Here is a 24,442-nt window from a genome sequence, read left to right as displayed (position 1 = left end):
TTTTTTGTATTTGCACTTGTTTTGTTTTTATCCTATGGCTTTTGCTTTTGATGCCCTAGTCTTTGTAGTATACTCAATTCTAATTAGTTTGTGGAAGCTGATCCCCCACAGGAAATTGCTGGGGCTTTAAATATCGTAACGTCAATCAAAATGTGATCTTCAGATTACAGCAGGTCCCCATGTTGAGTTATGAGGCAGCTGACTGGCTCAGGCTGAAACGCGATTCGCAATTAACTGTTCTTTGGTTCGTCTGGTTCTCTGTGTTCCTGAGGAGTCACTTCTGGTCCAGGATGATTCATTGCAGTGTGGTCTTCAGTGCCGTTCTATCACCGACCTTAGATGGTGTTTCTTAATCCTGGGTTCTGCGAAGTTAAATATACACTAGAGTCAAGAGAGGAAAAGCAATTAATCTCAATTACAAGATTTATTGGTTGACCTGCACATCAAGAGCTGGGGCCACTTGCACATGACATTTGACCTCTCATACAACCCCTGACCTTTTCCTTCCGACGAACAAGAATGACTTTTCTCCTCTTCTCTCCCTTATTAAGATTTAAGTATTGGGCTGCAGTTCTTTGCACTGGAGAGGTCAGTGTGGTACAGAAACCACAAAAGATGTTCAATGGTAAATTGTGAAGTAAATAAGAGCAATGATGCCAAAATAGTATGTGCTGTGGAGGTACGCAAACGTCATCTTGTAAGTTTAAGTACTTACTGTAGTGCAGGACTGGCTTGCTGTGAGCTGGTGTCTGGAAGGTTCTGGAGGTTGCTGGGCCTTGTCCTCCTGCAGTGATCACCTGCACCTCAAGTCTGTAGAGAGATGCCAACTGAAGACCAGAAACTACCAAGATATTACGCTCCTGTTTGCGAAGAATGAGAAGATATTTTAGCATATTCAAATTTGAGTCTGAGAAAGAATTAAAATGCAAATACACTATTGTTCAAAATATTGTTTTGAGGTTGAAAGATTAAAGATTTTTTAAATGCCCACTTATGCTCACCAAAGCTGCATTTATTTGATCAAAAATACAGTAAAAACAGTAATATTGTGAAATAGCATTTCAATTCAAAATAACTCTTTTCCATTTGAATATATTTTACAATACGATCCATCACTCTAATATGCTGATTTGCTGCTCAAGAAACATTTATTATTTCTACCAATATTGAAAAATGTTGTGCTGCTTCATATTTGTATAGAAACTGATATTTTCAGGATTCTTTGATCAATAGGACATCCAAAAGGACTTACTGAATAAAATAATTAATATATTTAAAAACACCAAATTTTGAATAGTAGTCAACATTGTAGAAGAACTCCAGAATAAAAATAGCTACATTGCAGAAGAACTTTTGATATTAATACAATGAATACAATACATTTATGGCTTAGTTTCTGAAATAATGTATGGAAACCAGAATAGAACAGCACGAACTGAGTTTAGAATGGTATGAATTCAGCTCAGAACTGTATGAATTCTACAGTATGTTGGTTTGGTGGTCTTACTGCTGGACCAGCACACTAATGCCCAAAACGAAAATATATACCATGCTGGTGAACAGTATGCAAAACACAACATACTGTATGCTTGTGACCAGCAATCATTATTAATGTGACTTACTGGAGGCAGGATTTGAGACTGGGATATGAGGCTGTTGGGCAGATGATTTCTGCGGCTCTCTGTGATGACCTCTGCCCATGTGACCTGATATCCTGTGACCTGCTGTGGCTGCTGAGGCATGGCCACCACCCATGAGAACAGGCCTGTCACATTCCCCATGTAGACGGAGAATGCTGCTGTCAGGTTCTCTGCCTTGACCAGGACCTTTGGAGGAACCACTGCTGATTGAGAGAACATAAAGAATCATATAAGACACATAAAACCATATACCAGTAATAGATGTAGGGCTTAAATGCATTAAAAAAAGATAGTGATGCTATTTTTATCTGAATTTTAATTCTAAAATTATTGTAAGATTCCTGGGCACAGAGTCAAATATGTTACAATGTCACAACTGCCCTGATGTCAAAATGAAAATTGAATTGAATTGAATTAAACTGAACTGAATAGAATTGAGTTTAATTGAATCCAAATTAATCAAATTTTAGTTAATTTCTTGAGAAGAATTTCTTGAGAAGTTTGCCATAATCTATTTTAATAAGAAATTATTATTTCTAGGTTAGTTTTTTTTTTTTTTTTTTTACAAAAATGGCAACAAAACTTAAGTGATCCTCCCAACATGCAGAAACAATAATTAATGATTTAAAAAAATGAGTGTGTACACTCAAATATTCAAGGTATAAGGAAATGTGTGTGTGTGTGTGTGTGTGTGTGTGTGTGTGTGTGTGTGTGTGTGTGTGTGTGTGTGTGTGTGTGTGTGTGTTTTAAACAATGAATCCTACATGTTTACAAAGAGTACATTTGCAAGAAGATAGAAAAATATTTTACAAATTAGTTTGTCAATTTTTTTTGTTTCTTAACTATAGGCATTCTTACGTGTCATTGACCCACACATTTGATCCAACATACCTCATAAACAAAGCAGTTTTGCAAATTACGCTAAAGAATTGTAGCAACATAGTCATCTTGTTCTCAGAAATTCAATCTCAGAATTACCTGAGACTGTGGAGCAAGGGATGGGTTTGGGACTCTTGCTCTGGATGGTAGCACAGGACGGGGTGTAGAAGGTTGTGCTTTCTGCCTGGGCTTTACTCTTTGATCCTACGGGCTGGATGATCACCTTATACTTGCAAGAGAACTGAAGTCCAGGAAGGCTGGCGAAATTCTCCTGCTCAGTGACATGAAAAGAGAGCAAAAAGTGAGACCTTGTTCCAACTCCACTGAGAAGAATTCAAGTAGAAATATGATGACTGATCACCTATCACTACATCCATCATAGCTGTGGGCCACAAAGGGAAAATCTATAGTTCATGTTTTGCATATGTCAGGAAAGATTTATTTTCATGCTGATAAAGATATTCTCCACTTTTTCAATGTCGAAGACTTTAACACAATCTCTCACATTGTAAATTACATAATTACACTGATAAAAATCATAACCTAAGGATGGTTAAAAAAATATTTTGTGTCATATTTCTCTGCAAATTAGTAAAGAAATCTTTCTGTGGATGTGCCTCCAAATGAAATGAGTTATGCGCCATGAATGATCAATGAACACCACAGGAACACTCTCACTGGAAATTCATCTTATGTATGAGCTGTCAGTATGTGGCCTCGCACCTGTAGGGAGGATAGAAGACACATTACTGACTGGTTACCTGGGTGATGAGCTTTTCCTGTGTTCTGGATCTATTGTGACTGCAGAATTCCGGAGACCACTGCACACGGTAACGATTCACGGTGGGATCTGAAAAGGAGAGATGGCAAAATATGAAGTGCCAGATTCTGAATGTGATTATGGAGGGCTCTGAGTGGGGGATGGGGAGTTTCTTTTGTTCCACTCCACTCACATATGCTGTTCCAGACCGATTTTTAGTTTGTGTGCTGCTTGGTGAAATGCAAACTGATGCTTTGCTCTTGTTTGGAACTATTTCAACTGTATGGACTGGCAGAAATTTTGTATAGGCTGGCCACATTTTATCTGATACTTCAGTTATTCAATGTATAAGCAAAAACGGTGAAAAATTTCTTCAGAATATCTTCTTTTGTGTTCCACAGAAGAAAGTAAGTCTTGGTTTGAAACAACATGAGTAGGCCTTAAGCCTGTGTTATACTTTCCGCGTCCGCTATGGTATGCGTGACATAAAAATCGTCATCAGAGAGTGTGCGCGGAGGCTCTGAGTGGACATCCGCGTGCCTCCCATTTTTTGTGACAGTTTTTTGTCAGTAGGCTACTGCGCATGCGCAGGCTGTGTGAAGAAGCCCGTTGCTACTCGAACCTGTACAATCCATCGATAAAACAATATAAAGACAGCCAGATGTGCAATAACTCTGGCCAATTCTTTGTTCACATGTTTGTTTATTGTTCAAGCCGATCTACTACGCATGTATGGAACATGTCCGCAGAGCGGACCATCAGCGTATGCTTTCGGAAGTATAAATACAGGTTGAATGGAAATCAATAGAATAGAATCAATAGAATGTTCATCTTTGTATGAACTATCCCATTCAACACATCTGAATTTTTGTAATAAATATTTAAAAACTTGGATAAGCCTTTCATTGCATTATTAAACGTTTTTTAAATCTCATTATCAGTAAACAAACAGTTAAATATTCACTGATAATCATCAGTAATGATCTATTCAAACCAGAGATACGCCCTGTAGAGATCCATGCTTTTTATTCATCCAGAAAATATGCAAAACAACGCAAAATATGCAAAGCAAAGCAATCTTGATAATGTGCCTGACAGATCAGTATGAGATAAATCTGCTGGACATGCATTAGAGAGATTAAGGGATTTGACATGATTTTGCCAGTGCGACTCTTAAGTTATTGAAATTCAAAACAAAGGTCAATGACAAGATTTCAAGCACCATTTTACATGGTTTGGTATGAGTAAAATGTTTTCGTTTCTGTGACAGTTTTCATTTGTGAGTTTAATGTGGGATTATCTCATCACTCACTGACAGAACGAAACAGTTTAAATGTAATTTGCTGCATGCGAAGTTAGGCTGAGACATGTCTCATCTGCTCATGTTAGCACACAAACAGCTCCACACTTATTTCAAGAATGGTTCTTATCACAAACAAAGAGCTATTGTTCTTCATTTAATTACATATGATTCTGATTCTTAACTCTTTAATTAGCACTATGTTTACATAATTACATAGCATAGCTTTGAGGAAGGAAGACAGGAACAGGACTGATTTACAGATGAAAGATATGGTCTATTGTGTATGTCATACCTTTCTTTTTCCAGTAGACCCGGACCTGAAGCTGTCCATCTTGATAGAACGGAGTGCCCACGTCTAATAGATCTGACTGGGGTTTTATAAAGACCGGACTGTCTGTGGGTTCCAAATCTGCATGACATCAAATATGGGGGAAAAGTATAACGTTGCAAATGGAAAACATTTACAGCTGTTTTCACTGTATTTCACAACACTCAAATGAGAGCTGTTATGTATCAAGCAAAAAGACGTACAGCAATTAAATAGTTTTGTACCAGATTGTCTTTGGCTTGTAGTAAACTGAAAAATGGCCTTGGAGCTCTTGAGAGGGACCTGACCCCAGTATGAAACCGCCTGCAACTCCACAGTGTAACTCCTGTTCTCTCTCAAGTCATCCAGCTCAGCATAGGTAGAGTCCTGCACACACACACACACACACAAAACCCACAGGCAAGGATTAGTATAGTCATGCCAATCCAAATCCAAAACAAAAGAAAGAGAGAACGAATGGAAATGGAAGGTAAATCCATGTAGAATTTTTAACTACCCAATAATCTTATTTTAGGTGGAGGGCCATACAAAACAGCACCTTACGCATGCGAAAAATATTTGTTTTGTTAATCCTTGGTGAACCCCAATCACAAAAAGTGCATGCAAAGTACATGCTCTTCTGGAGCAGATCCAGAATCAACTTCAGCTGGTTTAATGGCCAGTATTGGGAGCAATTTATCTTTGGACTACATTTGCATGTGAGATAAGGGAATATTAATCAAATAAACATACTGACAAGAAAAAAGAGAAAACCCCTTATCGCTTATCCGTCTGCCTGGATAATTTAAGAAGCTTTAATATGCCATCTGAAAGTATCCCTGTTGAAAAATCCAGCATATGCTTGTTATGTGTGTTTCGAAGCATGGCTGCTGGTTTGAGCTGGTTTAAATTGGTTCTTAGCTGCTCATGAGCTGGTTCAAGCTGGTTATGTGCTTAGGACCAGCACATGACCAGCTAAGAACCAGCTTAAACCAGCTCATGACCAGCTAAGGATAAGTGACTATAAACACAAAGTTAGGCCAAATAAAAGAAAACTGCTTAAAAATAAATGTTCCAAAAGGAATGTTTGCAGTGATTGCATAGAAGAATCCAAAGAACCTTTCAGTGAACAGCTCTTTGAAAAAAAATAATAATAATTTACTCATATTAATTTATGGGCCTGCTGCTCAGTCAAATTCTGGCAGCATCAAATTAGCATTAATGTGTCACACAAGTATTCAGAGGAAACTATTATTATTATCACATAAGAATCTTCTTTCAAAAAAGAAACATGCTGACCTCAAAATTACTTTAATGTTTGTGTATAATGTACAACTTTTGTAGATAATAAAAATATTCTAAAAATGTATCATACCAATTAAAAAATCTCCAAAATCAACCCACAGGGGGTTGCTTTAGTCCAATAACATGAGATCTAATACTGTAGATGAGTTACAGTTTAATATTAATAATACTATTAATCACAGTAATAGAGTACACCAGAAAAGAACTGTGAAGTTATCATAATTTGTTGTAATCTTATAATCACTGTGCACTAGAGTAATCTGTTTAAAATCAATTTTCAGCATATTTTTTTCCTATCATCTTGCAGAGCCAAACAGTAAAAGGAGCGTGGTTTACATTTGTCCACAATCACTCAGCAGCTATTTAAAAAATTTCATTTTCTGAGGAAATTTCCATGTCCCTCAACTGACAGAGCCCTCAAATGCAAATATGAATCAACTGCCATCTCTTGGATTCCTAAAAAGAAGGAAAAAATAAACTCTTCAGCATGATCTCACTGAAAGAAAAACAATTCAGCTGTTATTGAGAGATTTCCTTTTCTCAAGCACAACTAGAATTGATATGCTGTTTTTGGCTGTGTATCAAATGGAGCCCAGAAATGTTTGCATTTGCCAAGAGTGGTGATGCAATACTGTACCACCCTAGTTTGGTGTCTGAAGCCCTTGAAAATAGGGCTTGGTGTGATCAAAGGCCCAATCCTGAGTTATTTATCTTGCACTTATTTGCACTAAGATTTCTAATTTGTTGTGGCTTGCTGAAAGAAGGGGCTGGGAAGCTTAACCCTTGAGGGCTTTTGGGAACAATCCAATATATGAGAAAATGAAAGCATAAAATGCAGAGAGAAAAAGCGATTGGCCAGAGAGGGAGTGTGTGGGCAGACCAGATTAATTACCCCATTTGTAGTCTGTCTCCTCTTGAGTTTGGATGGCATAGTATGGTCAGAACAGCTCCAGGAGAGTTTGTAGTGGTTAACAGGGATGTCTAAATCTGCAGACATGCTCCAGCTGAGGCGGACAGACACAGAGCGATCTGCACCAAAGGTCATGTTACTGACATGAAGTTCAGACGGTGCCGGGGGAGGGGCAGGATCTGGGAGAGGGTGAAATAAGGGGGAATAAAAATTAGCAAAAGGTTACAGTGCAGGCATTTCAGATAATAATATCAAATCTAAAGAACATGAAAAAGGATAACATGCATTATATAAATGATTACTGTTATTTATTATGCTAAAGTAGATCCTAATAGGATGCCATTAGATTACAGTTTCTAGTTCTCACCTTTAGAGGATCTGAAGTGTCTGCTGGGTGTGGTGTATCCTCTGGTTCCATGAACATTGACCGCTGCCACTCTGAACTGGTACCAGCGACCGGGCCGGATGTCCATCAGCCACACACGCTCTTCTGATGTCTACAGTACAGAAGCACAGATGAATGAGTGTAGGAGGGAGCATATAAATGACTGAAGGAAATTAAATTAAAAAGATGACTGAATATATACTGAAATATTGCAAGGATCCAAAGGGAAGTTAAGAATTTAATTTTATGTTTGTTACCATATGTTGTTCTGGTAAATGTTTTATTATTTGCATTATAAATTATTTTAAATATATAGTTACATGATGTGATAAATGAATTGTAATTTTATGTGATGTATTTTTTATGTAATGCATATTTACTGTTATATGTACTGAAAGATGAAACCATAATTTTCAAATCTCGTGCAGTATGGTAGTGGACCTCCTAGCAACCTTTATTGAAGACCATGTAACACACATACACACACACTTACTCTAGCCACCACTTGCCACTCAGTTGCTCCATCCTCACTGGGGTGGATGCCGTAGTTCCACCTCCTCTGCAGAACATTTAGCACCGGCTCCGCTGACACATTGAACTTGGAGGACCAGCGCACTTCCAACACTCCAGACTCCAGCTCCTCAAAGACCAGCTCCTTCCTGGGCTTCAGAGGAGCACCTGAAGGTAAAGAAGAACAGCAAATCTCAACCTGAGAAAGAACAATCTGGATATGCCTTTATAACATCCAGTAGTCTATCAAGAACAATATATTCATACTTGCTTTAGTTTGCACAACATATATGCTTGTTGTTGTCTATCTGCTGTGACCCTTCAAAGGATATATGGCACATGATAATCCAATCTGCATGTTTTCCAAAACTCCAATTATGGTTATTTTCAGCACATTTCTTACATTTTGAAACAGAACACTTTTTTAATTTGAAAGAAAAATTAAACATCAGATGTTAAGAGTTATATCAGTGGTTCTGAAAGTTTTTGACTCCTTTTGGATTACTTGTTAATTATTGTGATGTTTTTATCAGCTGTTTGGACTCTCATTCTGACGGCCCCCATTCACTACAGAGCATCTATTGGTGAGCAAGTGATGTAATGCTAATTTTCTCCAAATCTGTTTCCATGAAGAGATAAAGTCATCTACATCTCAGATGGCCCAATAGTGATTAAATTTTCAGCCAATTTAAATTTTTGGGTGAACTATTCCTGTAACGGCTATTCACTCCAGATAGCAGGGATAAAATGAAAAAAGTTACAAGTTTAATGGTATCGTCCACAGCTGGGGTCCAAATCTAAGTGATAACTGGGTTAAGTCAGCTATCTATCATCAGGTTCAGTAGCAAGTCTTACCCCTGTAGAGGTTCTTAGGGGACTGGCATGTGTGTCCACAGCCATTTGGGCAGCATTTCTTCTGGGCTGAACACTCTCCATCTTCCTCACATCCCTCCACACAGGCAGCTGCAAAGCCACTGGCTCTCTCCGGCGCAGGACAGTCACCCTGTTTCACCACCATCACTGATCGCAGGAACTCACAGCTCGTCACACACTCACCATGACGCTTGGGAAATGCGTGCTGAGAAGATGTTATAGTGTACAGGATCAAACTTTAACACCTGCATATCTTACAACCTAGCAATTAATTTATGTGACATTAATTTGTCTAAGGATTTTGGATTCTGCACACTGAGTCCCATTCAGTCACACCATATGCATGTATGTATTTTTACATATAACCTGTGTGTCTACAGCTTATATATTAACTTACATTAATTTAACTTATATTATTGCTGGAAAGGTAACATAACATAACATAACATAACATAACATAACATAACATAACATAACATAACATAACATAATATTCATCCATTCATTTATTTTCCAAACAGCTTGTTCTATGTACGGCCATAGAGATTCTGGAGCCTATCCCATCTTATATTGGAAATGTAATTATTGAAGATTATATTACTGAAAATGTTTTCAGAGAAAAAAAATATGGTCTAAGATAGGTTCTACATAAAAAATGTAGACATTCACATGCAGTTTAAATCTATATGAAAGGTGTATTGTTTTTCAGCTGGCTTTGGGAGTGGATTTTCTTGTTTTTGGCACTATGTTCAACACAAGATGATTACAAGATTTACATGCGTTGTGAATGAGTGGATTTCCTGTTGCTTAATCTTATACAAGTCTAAAATGATGGATGAAGGTCCTGATCAATACTGGCAAATGAAAGAACTAATATTCATTGTTTTAAGTCCCCATTGCCCTCAACAGTGCATTCATGGCCAAAGAAACAGGAAAAGCTAGATGGTACTAAGCCAAGAGTTTTAAATTGAAGAGAAACGCCACAATAACAGGATTCAAGACCAAAGAGAAATGATCAAAGAAATTCTCAGACTGTTTCAAAAGAAGATCAGAGCACAACATTATCATTTTGAACAATGGGAGACCACTTAAACGGTAGCCAAGTCTGTCAGGAAAAACAATAGCGGATTAATATTTGGAAAACCAGAACACCAAGGTCAGCCATTTGTATCAGGTTTTTTTTTTCTTTCTTGTTGAGAGCACATCCCAGAAACTACTAGATCTGTTAAGAATGCTGCGGTCTGTACCTCACATAAATCTCGACAAGGTCCGTCTTTCAACTCCCAGGAGTCTTTGCATGGCTCCAGGCACTGTGAACAGACAGCAGAGGTCTGAGTATCAGGAAGCAGTTTCGAATGACTCTGGAATTATTCTTTTTCATACAATCACAGTCAAATATGTTAAAGTCAAAAGCATTTACTCTGTGTAGGGGTATCACAATATACCGCTTGTGACAATAACCAGGATATTTTATAAATGAAATATTGATATCATGGTAATATTACACACTAATACCATAAATAAACCATCACTTGTAATTGGTTGACACTCCGAAACAGAAATAAGAAATAGATGCAATGTGTAGTTAAAACTGCCGCACAAAATGATGTTGGAGGAGATGACAGACAAAAACAAGTTCCTCTACCCACATCTGACAAAAGTTAGCTTGCCAATGTGGGAGTTAAAGATGAATTTGACTAACAGCATAATGCATATTTTCCCAAAAGTACTATAGATATCGCAATAACATCATAATCGTGAACTCTTTCGGCTGTGCTAATCGTGTAGTGAAAATCTGATATTCGTTGCTGCTGATCTGATTCGCAGTCAGCATTTTTATAGTTCGCAAATCATTCACACAAAGGTTCTTATATCATTTTTTGTTGTTTTTGATCATACATCATTTCGTAGGTGTTTGAAGTCTGTCATTACCTTCTCAGCAACTTGGAAGTGTCAGCAGAGAGATCCCTGAACGTTTTCCGATCACTGACATTTGCATTCAGCATTTAAATCACATGCCAAAATTCTTTCATTTCGATGTCTACACCTGCCTCTCTCCTTTGCTCTTTCTCCTTCACTCCCTCTCTCATCTTCTATTCTCCTTTCCATAAATTTGACACTTCACTTCCTGCATGAGTGAGCTTGGCTGCCTCTGGGGAATTCACATTTCCAATTTCATGCCACGATGAGACACAGCGGTCACTATGGCGCTGGGGCTAAACATTGCTCTGCAGGAGCATGCTGGGAACGAGATGTGAACATTACACATTACGCTGATCTAGCAGCCGTCTTTACTCCAATGGTCACATTTTCAGAACAGCATGAATGGACCTTTACCACCACCTTGGGAAAACGTACACTTCCTTCCGAAGGAAAGATTCTGCAGATGTCAGTTAGAGAGAGTTTCACATTAAAATGCTTGTTAATCCAGGGATTTAGTATCAGGAGGAAACGATAAGGTGCGTGTATGTTGGTGTGTGCGTGCCTGTGTAAATTGTTAATACAGTGGGGAAAAAAAGTATTTAGTCAGCCACCAATTGTGCAAGTTCTCCCACTTAAAAAGATGAGAGAGGTCTGTAATTTTCATCATAGGTATACCTCAACTATGAGAGACAAAATGAGAAGAAAAAAAATCCAGAAAATCACATTGTAGGATTTTTAAAGAATTTATTTGCAAATTATGGTGGAAAATAAGTATTTGGTCAGTAACAAAATTTCATCTCAATACTTTGTTATATACCCTTTGTTGGCAATGACAGAGGTCAAACATTTTCTGTAAGTCTTCACAAGGTTTTCACACACTGTTGCTGGTATTTTGGCCCATTCCTCCATGCAGATCTCCTCTAGAGCAGTAATGTTTTGGGGCTGTCGCTGGGCAACACGGATTTTCAACTCCCTCCAAAGATTTTCTATGGGGTTGAGATCTGGAGACTGGCTAGGCCACTCCAGGACCTTGAAATGCTTCTTACGAAGCCACTCCTTCATTGCCCGGGCGGTGTGTTTGGGATCATTGTCATGCTGAAAGACCCAGCCACGTTTCATCTTCAATGCCCTTGCTGATGGAAGGAGGTTTTCACTCAAAATCTCACGATACATGGCCCCATTCATTCTTTCGTTTACACGGATCAGTCATCCTGGTCCCTTTACAGAAAAACAGCCCCAAAGCATGATATTTCCACCCCCATGCTTCACAGTAGGTATGGTATTCTTTGGATGCAACTCAGCATTCTTTCTCCTCAAGTTGAGTTTTTACCAAAAAGTTCTATTTTGGTTTCATCTGACCATATGACATTCTCCCAATCCTCTTCTGGATCATCCAAATGCTCTCTAGCAAACTTCAGACGGGCCTGGACATGTACTGGCTTAAGCAGGGGGACACATCTGGCACTGCAGGATTTGAGTCCCTGGCAGCGCAGTGTGTTACTGATGGTAGCCTTTGTTACTTTGGTCCCAGCTCTCTGCAGGTCATCCACTAGGTCCCCCCGTGTGGTTCTGGGATTTCTGCTCACAGTTCTTGTGATCATTTTGACCCCACAGGGTGAGATCTTACGTGGAGCCCCAGATCGAGGGAGATTATCAGTGGTCTTGTATGTCTTCCATTTTCTAATAATTGCTCCCACAGTTGATTTCTTCACACAAAGCTGCTTACCTATTGCAGATTCAGTCTTCCCAGCCTGGTGCAGGCCTACAATTTTGTTTCTGGTGTCCTTTGACAGCTATTTGGTCTTGGCCATGGTGGAGTTTGGAGTGTGACTGTTTGAGGTTGTGGACAGATGTCTTTTATACTGATAACGAGTTCAAACAGATGCCATTAATACAGGTAACCAGTGGAGGACAGAGGAGCCTCTTAAAGAAGAAGTTACAGGTCTGTGAGAGCCAGAAATCTTGCTTGTTTGTAGGTGACCAAATACTTATTTTACAGAGGAATTTACCAATTAATTCTTTAAAAATCCTACAATGTGATTTTCTGGAATTTTTTTTCTCATTTTGTCTCTCATAGCTGAGGTATACCTATGATGAAAATTACAGGCCTCTCTCATCATTTTAAGTGGGAGAACTTGCACAATTGGTGGCTGACTAAATACTTTTTTGCCCCACTGCATAACTGAATTGAAGCATAACTTATGGATTGATAAACAAACATTGGGCAAATATGGAAGAATGACAGAATAAAAGCCTTACATTGTGCATAGTCTTGAAGAAGAGAGAATTCATTTGGACTCAAAGTGACCCATTTTTCCTCATTCGACATGCTGTCCAGTGTTTATCTGCCTCTGTTTACATACATAAGATCCAGCAGCTCAGCCTCTGTGGAGAGAATGAAAAAACTGTCAATCACCTTGTAAATCTGACAAAACTCATCTTGTGTGATATAGTCTAGCTTTATTTCTCATTCATGTACAGTATATGTGTAAAGCCGTGTTTTTGCGATTCTGTACTTAGTTTCGGTTATTACAGAACAACAAGAAAAGTAGCTATCTGTGTCACATGCCATCAAATATTTGAATGTGCAACATCATGCCAGTCAATACTGAAGTTAACGTTTGACTTGACCTCACTGACTGGCACTGATTGATGTGATGCCCTGCTTTGTACTGTACAAAGCATGACTGGGTCCTCAAAGTATGAGAACACTACCATTCAAAAGTTTAGAATCAGAAAAAAAAAAAGATCTTATGCTCACCAAGGCTGCATTTATTTGGTAAAAAAAGTATTTAGTCAGCCACCAATTGTGCAAGTTCTCCCACTTAAAAAGATGAGAGAGGCCTGTAATTTTCATCATAGGTATACCTCAATTATGAGAGACAAAATGAGAAAAAAATTCCAGAAAATCACATTGTAGGATTTTTAAAGAATTTATTTGCAAATTATGGTGGAAAATAAGTATTTGGTCAATAACACAATTTCATCTCAATACTTTGTTATATACTCTTTGTTGGCAATGACAGAGGTCAAACTTTTTCTGTAAGTCTTCACAAGGTTTTCACATACTGTTGCTGGTATTTTGGCCCATTCCTCCATGCAGATCTCCTCTAGAGCAGTAATGTTTTGGGGCTGTCGCTGGGCAACACGGATTTTCAACTCCCTCCAAAGATTTTCTATGGGGTTGAGATCTGGAGACTGGCTAGGCCACTCCAGGACCTTGAAATGCTTCTTATGAAGCCACTCCTTCGTTGCCCGGGCGGTGTGTTTGGGATCATTGTCATGCTGAAAGACCCAGTCACGTTTCATCTTCAATGCCCTTGCTGATGGAAGGAGGTTTTCACTCAAAATCTCATGATACATGGCCCCATTCATTCTTTCGTTTACATGGATCAGTCGTCCTGGTCCCTTTGCAGAAAAACAGCCCCAAAGCATGATGTTTCCACCCCCATGCTTCACAGTAGGTATGGTGTTCTTTGGATGCAACTCAGCATCCTTTCTTCTCCAAACATGACAAGTTGAGTTTTTACCAAAAAGTTCTATTTTGGTTTCATCTGACCATATGACATTCTCCCAATTCTCTTCTGGATCATCCAAATGCTCTCTAGCAAACTTTAGACGGGCCTGGACATGTACTGGCTTAAGCAGGGGGACACGTCTGGCACTGCAGGATTTGAGTCCCTGGCGGCGCAGTGTGTTACTGATGGTAGCCTTTGTTACTTTGGTCCCAGCTCTCTGCAGGTCATTCACTAGGTCCCCCCGTGTGGTTCTGGGATTTTTGCTCACAGTTCTTGTGATCATTTTGACCCCACGGGGTGAGATCTTGCGTAGAGCCCCAGATCGAGGGAGATTATTAGTGGTCTTGTATGTCTTCCATTTTTTAATAATTGCTCCCACAGTTGATTTCTTCACACCAAGCTGCTTACCTATTGCAGATTCAGTCTTCCCAGCCTGGTGCAGGTCTACAATTTTGTTTCTGGTGTCCTTTGACAGCTCTTTGGTCTTGGCCATGGTGGAGTTTGGAGTGTGCCTGTTTGAGGTTGTGGACAGGTGTCTTTTATACTGATAACGAGTTCAAACAGATGCCATTAATACAGGTAACAAGTGGAGGGCAGAGGAGCCTCTTAAAGAAGAAGTTACAGGGCTGTGAGAGCCAGAAATCTTGCTTGTTTGTAGGTGACCAAATACTTATTTTACCGAGGAATTTACCAATTAATTCTTTAAAAATCCTACAATGTGATTTTCTGGATTTTTTTTCTCATTTTGTCTCTCATAGTTGAGGTATACCTATGATGAAAATTACAGGCCTCTCTCATCTTTTTAAGTGGGAGAACTTGCACAATTGGTGGCTGACTAAATACTTTTTTGCCCCACTGTATATGTGTGTTTGTGTCAGAGGGAACCGATGTTGTCCTGGGGCGATGTTTCTGAGTGAGAATGAGAGTGGGAAACACATTTATCTGGGAGGGCAGTAAAAATGCACACCTTTTAAAGACTGCTCGGGCTCGGGTGGCGCGGTCATCGGAAACTATGAATAATGGGAGAGGCACAGTGGCAGTTAGAGGCAGCAGAGGAGGCAGTTTTATGGAGCTCAGAGCGGCCAGAGCCCTGCTGAGATCGCCTGGAGCTTGTGTGCTCCAACACACGAAACGCTGTCTCAGAGTCGCCTGTGCAGCTGAGAGAATTCAGCTTTGCCTGCTTCTGTTTCCCATGCGTGCAAATATCAATCCATCATGCACACCACATTATGTCACATGAAATAAAACAATGACATTTCAAGCATTGCATAATTAAAGTTTAATTTACAGTCTAGACCTTATGCAGTACGTTTACTGCATGTTTATCATTTCCAATAAGTGTAAAACACAAGCCAATTAGTATGAAATGACTGGAGTTACAGAGATCAATGCCCCTTATTTTCATGTCCAGATCTATTCATTAATAATGTTTTTATTTTTATAAAAAGTACTTTATAATATTGAATGAGAACAAGTGAATTAGACTGATTTCAAATCATGACACTGTATTGTTTCCTGTAAAGCTGCTTTATACTTGATATTGAAGTTGCAATTACAACCAATTTATTTTTCCCAATATAATAATAATTAAGAATAAATATAATAATAAAGAAAATTGTCTCATTTAAAGAATTTAATGATGATGATCAGTGTTGGGGGTAATATATTACAAGTAACGCAAGTTACTTTTTTTTCAGTTTATTGATTGACAGCTCTCCTGTCCCCATGTTGAGAGAAATCAGAAGATGTTACTGTAGTTCTAAAATAAATGTGAATATGCATTAATTAATCTCACTCACAAAAAAAAACACAGATTCAGTATTCCTCAAAATTAATAAAAATAATGCAACTCAGAATATGACGCAAACCTGCAATAATTAAATGTAAAACAACACAAATATCCTTTATGTATTTAATCCCATTCTATTAACCAATGTCTTTGCTTCTGACCTTCGATGATCCAGTTCAACTGTACTAATAAGCACAAATTACTCTAGACAAACATTTTTGTGTCTTTTTTTATTGCTGAAGTGTGTTGAAATTTCTTCTTCTGCATTCTACTCTACGAACGTAAATTTACTTTCCCTTCATCCTGAGGCTTATTCATTTCACTTTTGGTGTGAAAAGGCTTTTATATTTGCCAAAAATATAACTTTTTTATTTTAAAAACAAACAAGCAAGCCCTGTCCAGATTTCAAAAGTAGCGCAAAGTAACATAACGCATTACTTTCCATAAAAAGTAACTAAGTAACGTAATTAGTTACTTTTTTTTATGGAGTAATGCAATATTGTAATGCATTACTTTTAAAAGTAACTTTCCCCAACACTGATGATGATGATGATGATTATCCCTTTTCTTTATCATGGACATGTTATTTGATCCACACATAAATTATAAATATGATTTTTAAACTTATACTTCTATCAGATAAAAACTGTTGAGTCTTATTCATTACAAACATCTACGTCTCCTCGCTCAACACTCAGCAGGTAATGCATTTTTGTGCAATGCTGCTGATGTCGATGCAAGACAATTACCTCCTACCCACACACTTTATAACTGATCAGATATTATTCATACCTCATATGACAAGTAGATTCATGGGCCTCTTTATAAACTACAATCTCATTCACCCTCACCCTTAAACCTAAACCACTGCAAACAATAGCTTGTTCTGAGGATCGCCACATTCACAACCCTAGTCTCATTTATCAGTCTCTCAAATACAGCACTCAATGGCTCATTGTCTTTGTGTAGCGGCCCTTTATGATGCATTGCATGTTGGTGGAGAAAGCACAGCACAGATCTAAGCTATAAATCACTTAAAGTATTCCAATCCTGCAATGCTGGGTTTAAATGGCTTTCACCTTTCTAAAGCCACCTTTTGGCTTGTGCCAAACCCACTACGCTTTTGTCCGTGAGGCACCTGTAATCTCCATGAAAGCGTTCGCTCCCAGTGTCTTTATTGTAGCCTAGCGCCAGTTAGTTTTCCGCCCCATTTCAGTCTCAAATCAAGCATTCCCTTCTACTGTACAAAATAAAGGTTATTTAGGAGCTGCGGACATAGAGATTGAGCTGAGGAGAAGCCTTGGGTGAGTTCCAGTTCAGCTAAGATGCATTGCCCTTGAACAAACCCAGACAAGTTTTGTACTTTTTAGCATTAGGTGAAAAATAAGACCTGTCTCTTTTGAATAAAATGGAAAAATCTGCCATGGCGCCCTCTATAAGTGAGTTTGGACGATGCTTGCTGTGGGTGTTTAATGCTAGGATGGAATGTGAGAATCCCAGCCATGTCTGTGGCAAACATTCGGCCAAATTGCAGTTACAAAAGAAGGTTCCAGTCCTTGTTTAAACTAGCACTGAGACGCTCACTTTGCCAGCCTCAGCAAATTATGTAGAGCAACTGTAATTGAAATCTTGCCCATGTCATGAAAATTGCTTGCACTCTCGGTTTTGCAATTGCATTGATGCTGCAGCATTAATACTTGAACCAGCGATTAGACTGGAGGGTAAGAGAACTGTCAAGGCACACTAATTATTTCAGTGGCATTTGAATATCAAATGCCTAAAGGCCACTTGCTGTGGAAGCATAATAACTTTCAAGAGCAGATCTTCGATTTGAGGGCCGTCTATGTACTTTAGCATTTGTCGTTTGAATTGGAGGAATTGCTGTATGTAGTTATAACACGCTAATCACTTTGAAGAGTACTTCAGTGGAGAGCTGGTCAAGTGCTGTCTGAGTATAGTTATTATAATTCAAAAGCTGATGAGAGGAGACCACTAGGTCAATTCTAGGCAAGAAGCAAGTTAACAAACTAGCTTCTGAGCAGGAACATCTAATGCAGGGGTGCCCAAACTCGGTCCTGGAGGGCCGGTGTCCTGCAGAGTTTAGCTCCAATCCCAATTAAACACACCTGAACCAGCTAATCAAGCTCTTATAGGCATACTAGAAACTTACCAGCAGGTGTGTTGAGGCAAGTTGGAGCTAAACTCTGCAGGACACCGGCCCTCCAGGACCGAGTTTGGGAACCCCTGATCTAATGTCTGAGGCAGGATTTTGAAGCACAAGTCTAGTTTGTAAACACTCTATTAGGAGTATTAATGCTTGTTTGTGTACACAGGCTGAATGCAAATCCTAGTTCTGGAATGAAGCGGGAAACAAGGTCAGGAAAACAAAAGCTGCAGTCTGCTTTGTGTCTGTATGCAGTGATATGATACAGCTCTTTAATCAGACGTGCACACTTTGTAGTGAGATTTAAACACTTTTAGAGGCCTATTCACCTGAATGTGGCATAAAAGCCAGTGGAAGTGAATGAGGTCTGTAATTCCAGAGCAAACCATCGATGTTATGCAAAAAACTCAAACTTATCGTGCACAGAGACTCATAAATAAGTTTAGTTTTATTAAAGCCATGAATCCTATGGGCTATATGTTAATGGGAGATTACACACATGACACACATTTCAGTGTACTAAGAGCAAACCATTTATAATTAGAAACAAAACGCTGCGTGCGGTGCTTGTGCTTTAACATGCTATTTTACTTTCTGCACATTAAAAGTCTAAAAAGAAGTTGCATATTCTCAATTTAAAAATTCTAAAAATTTTTACAACAGTAAAATATATTTTAAAATGTAATTTATTCCTGCAATGCAAAGGTGAATTGTCAGCAGCCATTACTCCAGACTTCAGTGTCACATGATCCTTCAGATATCATTATGCTTATTTGCTGCTCAAGAAACATCTTATTATTATCGATGTATCTTCTTCATATTTTGTGGAAATAGTGATGCACTACTATTCAAAAGTTTGTGGTAAGATTTAAAAAAAAAAAAAGGAGAAAAAATACTCAAAAGTAATTTAGTTTTTTTTTTATCTTACCATAAACTTTTGAATAGAAGTGCATGTAGTTTCCACAAATATATTAAGTGGGTTTCTTAACATTGATAATAATAAGAATCATTATCCAAAAACATATGAGTGTAAGTTATATAAGTTACCCTACTGAAAGTCTGTGTGCTCAGACAACCCACAAAATAAGAAAATACGTAGTTTTGTACATCTCTTCTCATAATGACAAAACTAACCACATTATTTGAGACACATAGGGTTTCAAAAACACACTGTCATGAAGCATTTGGGCTTCTGACTGACTGTGGATCCTGTATAATGAGCAGAAAGAGTTTAAAAGGCATTGTCCTCATTTGAATCCAACGGAAGAAACTCTCTGGAGAACGCAGTAAAAATCCATGAACCAGTTGGCCAAATGTTTTCATGGATCGTAGAAGAGAGGTCAGAACCCTGGCTGTTCCAGTGAACTTACCCCGAGGGTGATATGAATACACGTACTGCACTCTTTCCAACCATATGCACACATACATCAATGCATTAAAGATCTCAAATCCTTAAAGCCTCCCCTCAAGCCATGAAAAGTCTGCTTAGGCACTTAACCGTAACATGCGAAAAAAATTTAAACGTCCAGATGTACATTCAAGAAGGTTTTCTGTGCGGCATTGTTCGGACTGCAATAGCTGGTTGATATGTAAAGGAATGCAAGCGCAGAGCATTGAAAGGAAAGCGGCCCTCCTCTTTAACAATACATCAAAGGGAGCTTTACATAATACCACAGTGAAATGTGTGGAAAATCTGCATTGGCAACATGTCAGCTCTATTCCCCCCGTGCTACCGGCATATTATTGTTATTTAATGACTAGGCTGCTAGAGCATGTTAATGTCCTCATTAAGAAAAGTGGGTTGAGTTCTTTACTGAAATTAGCATTTCGCCTTGAAGTGAAAAAGGAAAATGACACCGGCTGTATATAACGCGAATCAAAACACATAGCCTTTCGACTCCATTTGTATCAGTCTCATTACAGACGTGAACTCTAGCTTTGCTAGTGAATCATAATCTCATTTCTGTACGACAACCAGCTAGCACAGATATAATAGTCCAAGGCGATAGCTGACAAATACAGTAGCTTTTACGATGATGTATGATGTCATTACAGGAGGTGCGCAGGCATACCAATGTTTTACAGTGACAGATCTGTGTTGGCTTTTATGTCAAGCTGCTGTGAAATGCTGTGTAATTTTGACAGAAATTACCTTTGCACACTGTTTATGGCTCTGACACCATCCAAGGGATCCATTACTCTGCGGACAGAAGAGACAGATGGAATTGCGTGTCAGAATGCTGTAATCACCAGTCACATCAGACAGCCTCATTTGAATCGCGTTATTTTAATGTGCCCCTGCTGAGCAGAGAGGCTTTAAAAAGGAAATGTCCTATTATGAAGGCATTACTCTTATTTAAAAACACCGCCCTGACTACAGCAATGTAAAATTGCTCATAAACAAGAACAGGTCCCCTCCCTTATTAAGAAGACTAGCCAGGGCACCCGAGCACAGAAACGGCAGGAATCACTCATCGGCACCTGGAATCACAAACTTGTTTGCATAGCAGATCTCGGAATGTTCTGTAGCGTGTCAGGAATTGTCAAAGAGTTTGGCTTATCTGAATAACACTAGCTTATATGCAGCATATTTGATTGGCAGAGCACAGGACTGCGCCCCTGGCCAGTCGTGCTGGGTTCAGAATAATGGGTATTATATAGCACAATAACAAAAAAGGATAAAACCTATATAATGCACTGTATACTTTATTGCACATGGTGGGGACTCTAAAGTAACCACAATATTATTACTGCTAGATCTTGTGACTATGCCACTGTGGGGAATAGAGCTATACAAATCCATTTTGGCCTGTGGTGGGATCAATGGACTAGTCAGCAGCATAAGCATGGTTTGTTCACATGCACATTATGCATGTGCTCACATCTGAACTGCACAAACATATTCTCATATAATAACTGGTATTGGGTCAATGACGTATAAGAGCATACATGATAATAAATAGATATATGTGTGTGTGTGTGTGTGTGTGTGCGTGCGTGCGAGTGTGTGTTTATTTATTTATCATGTGGTGTAACCATCAAATAAAAAGTAATAATAGATTTTCCTAACACATGACACACCTAACACACATGAACGCATAAAAATAAATAAATAAATAAGCAAACAAACACATAACTATATTATCTAAGGTAAAAATACTTTTATAAACAAATATCAGGAATTCAATTTAGATCAATTTCTATCAATTTATAAATATCATTACATTTTTATCATTACAATTTTACAACCTGAATTAACCATCATAAAAACATCAAATTACCTGATATTTTAGGAAACATTTTGACCTTATTAATTGCCTAAGTTTATTTTTTCTTAATTTTCTTCATGTTGGTTAGACCACAATACTTTGTTGGTCACTCCATATGACTCTGATTTGGCAGGTAATAAGGCTTTCTTCTTAAAAGATGTCCTTAATGAAGATAGTTGCATCATCCTTTGTAAAAGTCATGATCATCCTTAAATGTGTATTCAAGTTACTGTAAGCACAAATTGCATTTTTATTGTATTTTTGAACAAATGAATGGAAAAGAAAAAAATGAATGTCACGCCATTGACCCAATTTCTTTACTTTATAATTATGTACTACACTTCTATTTTATGAAGTACTAAAACTATACTTCTAAAACTAACTATTGGAGCCTGGGAAAAAAGGTTAAGATCGAGAGAAGCATGGACTGATTATCAAATGACAAAACAATGGCAGTCAAACAGGATATTGAGACAGCTGAAAGATTTGTGTATTTCCACGTAACTGTCTGCATAACGCTGACAGATCAGACGTTCTCCGAACCACATCAAATACTCTCTAACTTCCCGTAATCATTAATCATCAGTGATAGCTCCTCATAGCTCGATGTTACAGCACAACTTGACATTCAGCTCAGCCCATTCAAATTAACCCATGACCCCGGTCTCCATTCGATACTAGAGGAAGGGGGATAATTGCCAAAATGGCTTCCCCCCTCGGGAGACAGTGTAAGTGGGCTTTAGGGATGTGGACACGAAGACAATGATCAGCAGATATGAAAAGCATTCATTCTGGGTCAGTCCCTTCTCGGACAGCAGAATTAAGGCAGCTGTTCAGGAACACTAGCTGCTGTTTGAGCTCTGGAAGGCTTTGAACGCATTGTGGAATCAGTGAAGACAATGAGGAGCTTCTAGACCAGTGTCTAATTTGATAGCATCTCCAGATGGACAGCTTGCTGTAGAATAAAGCATTTGATAACAGAGACTGATGTGCATAGCTTCCTTTTGCACTGATGTCTGGCCCAGATAACAAGAAGACATTGACAGGGCATTTGAAGAGAGGAGATGATTTCATTTGAATGGATATATAGATCTGGAGGATTTTTATTGGATGTCTTTTAAAGGTCCGGGTAATTACAGACATTGGTTTAGTCCATGTTTAAAGGTTTAGTATGCCAAAAACACCTTGAAGTTATTATTCTGAATCATATTAGCCTATGCATGGAACAATAATAAAGGGAATAGTACTGTTGATACTGAATAATGTTTGACAATTACTCAGTCAGCTTTTTTAATAATAAACACTCAATAAAATAGCTGCAATAGAATTGTAAATGAATTTGAATATCTAGCTAGTCTATTTCTGGGTCGGATGTCGGTGCTCATGATAAAGATCAGGAAAGACACGAGGATGAATATAATCACAGTAACAAGGGAGTTTGTTGACAGCAGACAAAAAGTGCAGACACACGCACAAAGATCCCCCTCCACATATCTATGTGCACACACATAAACATATAAGGCATGCGCACACACATACACAAAGGAAGCCTCTAAAACACACTCATCTTCTACACTCCCACCCAAACCCTCCCACGGTCTATCATAACCAACACAAACAGAGAAGCAAGTAACTTTAAACTTTTAATGAAAACCCCAACCGCTGTGTTGAGACTGGGGCTGGCAGAGATTTGTACAGTTGTGCCTCCAGTTTTCCAATCCTGTGCATCTGTTTGTTTATAGACAGAACTCCTCTGGGTGAATGCTTAGGAATTCAAATGGATGAGCTGGTGGTGAGTGAGTTTGCTTGTGTTCACTAAGGGTATAACTCTACAAATAACTGTCATTTAACTAAAGAAAGCAGCTTTAGTTGATCTGAGGTGTAGAATGATGGTCCATTTACACACAGATTTCTTTATCTCCAAGTATGTTTAACGTATTATTTGTATAATTTCTATACTTTTACAACCATTCAATCTTAGCTCTTCCTCCTGACCATTTTGAGACCATGAATTTAGACCGTTTTTGCATTTAATATCCCAAATTCACATTGCATAACAACAACAACAATAGTAATACATATTATGCTTTTAATAAATGTAGTATTACAATACAATTACAATACAATTTAATATTATAATACTGTGTGTCAAAAGCAGAAGTAAAACAATAACATCACTAATATCAATGACAGATCAGTGCAATCAATTATTATGCATTTCAATTAGCTAGTATTATCAATTAAAACAGTATTATCGGTCACTTAAAGCTAAACATAATTTATATCTGCTGTGGGGGAAAAATCAATATAAGTTGATTATTAGTAATAAATGAGGCAGTGGAAGGCATTTATTTATTTATATCTGATTGTCTTACTCGGTACATAGCCTATATGAGCACAACACTCAATATCATTCACTTTTTTCAACTTTTTTCTTCCTTACCTGGAAATGTCTTGGAGAGAGAGCGATGCGCGTGCTGTGAAGGCTCAGGCACCTGGCGGCGCACCTCGTACGGAAAATACTGCCGAGAGCTGAAGACGAGTCCTGCCTCCTCATAACCACAAACCCGCTGTTTAATAACAGTATAATCCCAATGCACAAACCGGCGAGCGCGTCGCGCATCTTGACCAACACAAAGTGCTCTGTTGAACCGTCTGCAGAAGAGCGTGAAAGTAAAAGTGGATGTGGGGGCGCTTGATGCAAATAATGAAAGTTCAATGAGCGCGTGTGGGCGGGGCCTGCGCAGGGACGCGCGCTGCTATTGGCCAAGGAATGCGCCCGTGAGACGCGGGATCAGGTGCACCGACCGCACACAGCAGCTGTTCAGTGGAGAAGATACTGTACACAGCTCGATGCTCTCTGTGGATTGCTCACTTCATGGCTGAACACAACACAACTGTTTGGAT

The 24,442-nt window shown here is 38.6% G+C and overlaps 1 protein-coding gene across 2 annotated transcripts; it reads right to left on the bottom strand.

Annotated features, from left to right (window-relative positions):
• On the bottom strand, positions 1–24,235 carry LOC107602761 (anosmin-1-like). Of its 2 annotated transcripts, none has more exons than XM_016295336.1 (14): positions 23,979–24,235; positions 20,419–20,466; positions 10,120–10,182; positions 8,855–9,077; positions 7,983–8,167; positions 7,472–7,601; positions 7,087–7,283; positions 5,135–5,276; positions 4,875–4,991; positions 3,281–3,369; positions 2,619–2,790; positions 1,623–1,843; positions 716–860; positions 1–362 (listed from the first exon to the last, which is right to left on the bottom strand). In XM_016295336.1, exons 1-14 carry the CDS (start codon positions 24,156–24,158, stop codon positions 313–315), a joined length of 1,962 nt encoding a protein of 653 aa, XP_016150822.1. In that variant the 5' UTR covers positions 24,159–24,235; the 3' UTR covers positions 1–312. The 2 variants fall into 2 exon arrangements, with proteins under 2 accessions (XP_016150822.1, XP_016150823.1); XM_016295337.1 differs by having other exon boundaries at positions 1,623–1,840.
• Positions 24,236–24,442: the final 207 nt, after the last annotated feature.

The sequence above is a fragment of the Sinocyclocheilus grahami genome, unplaced genomic scaffold (genome assembly GCF_001515645.1).
Source record: "Sinocyclocheilus grahami isolate Dianchi unplaced genomic scaffold, SAMN03320097.WGS_v1.1 scaffold334.1, whole genome shotgun sequence".
Classification (NCBI taxonomy): Eukaryota; Metazoa; Chordata; class Actinopteri; order Cypriniformes; family Cyprinidae; genus Sinocyclocheilus; species Sinocyclocheilus grahami.
This window is presented reverse-complemented; position numbering and strand designations above follow the sequence as displayed.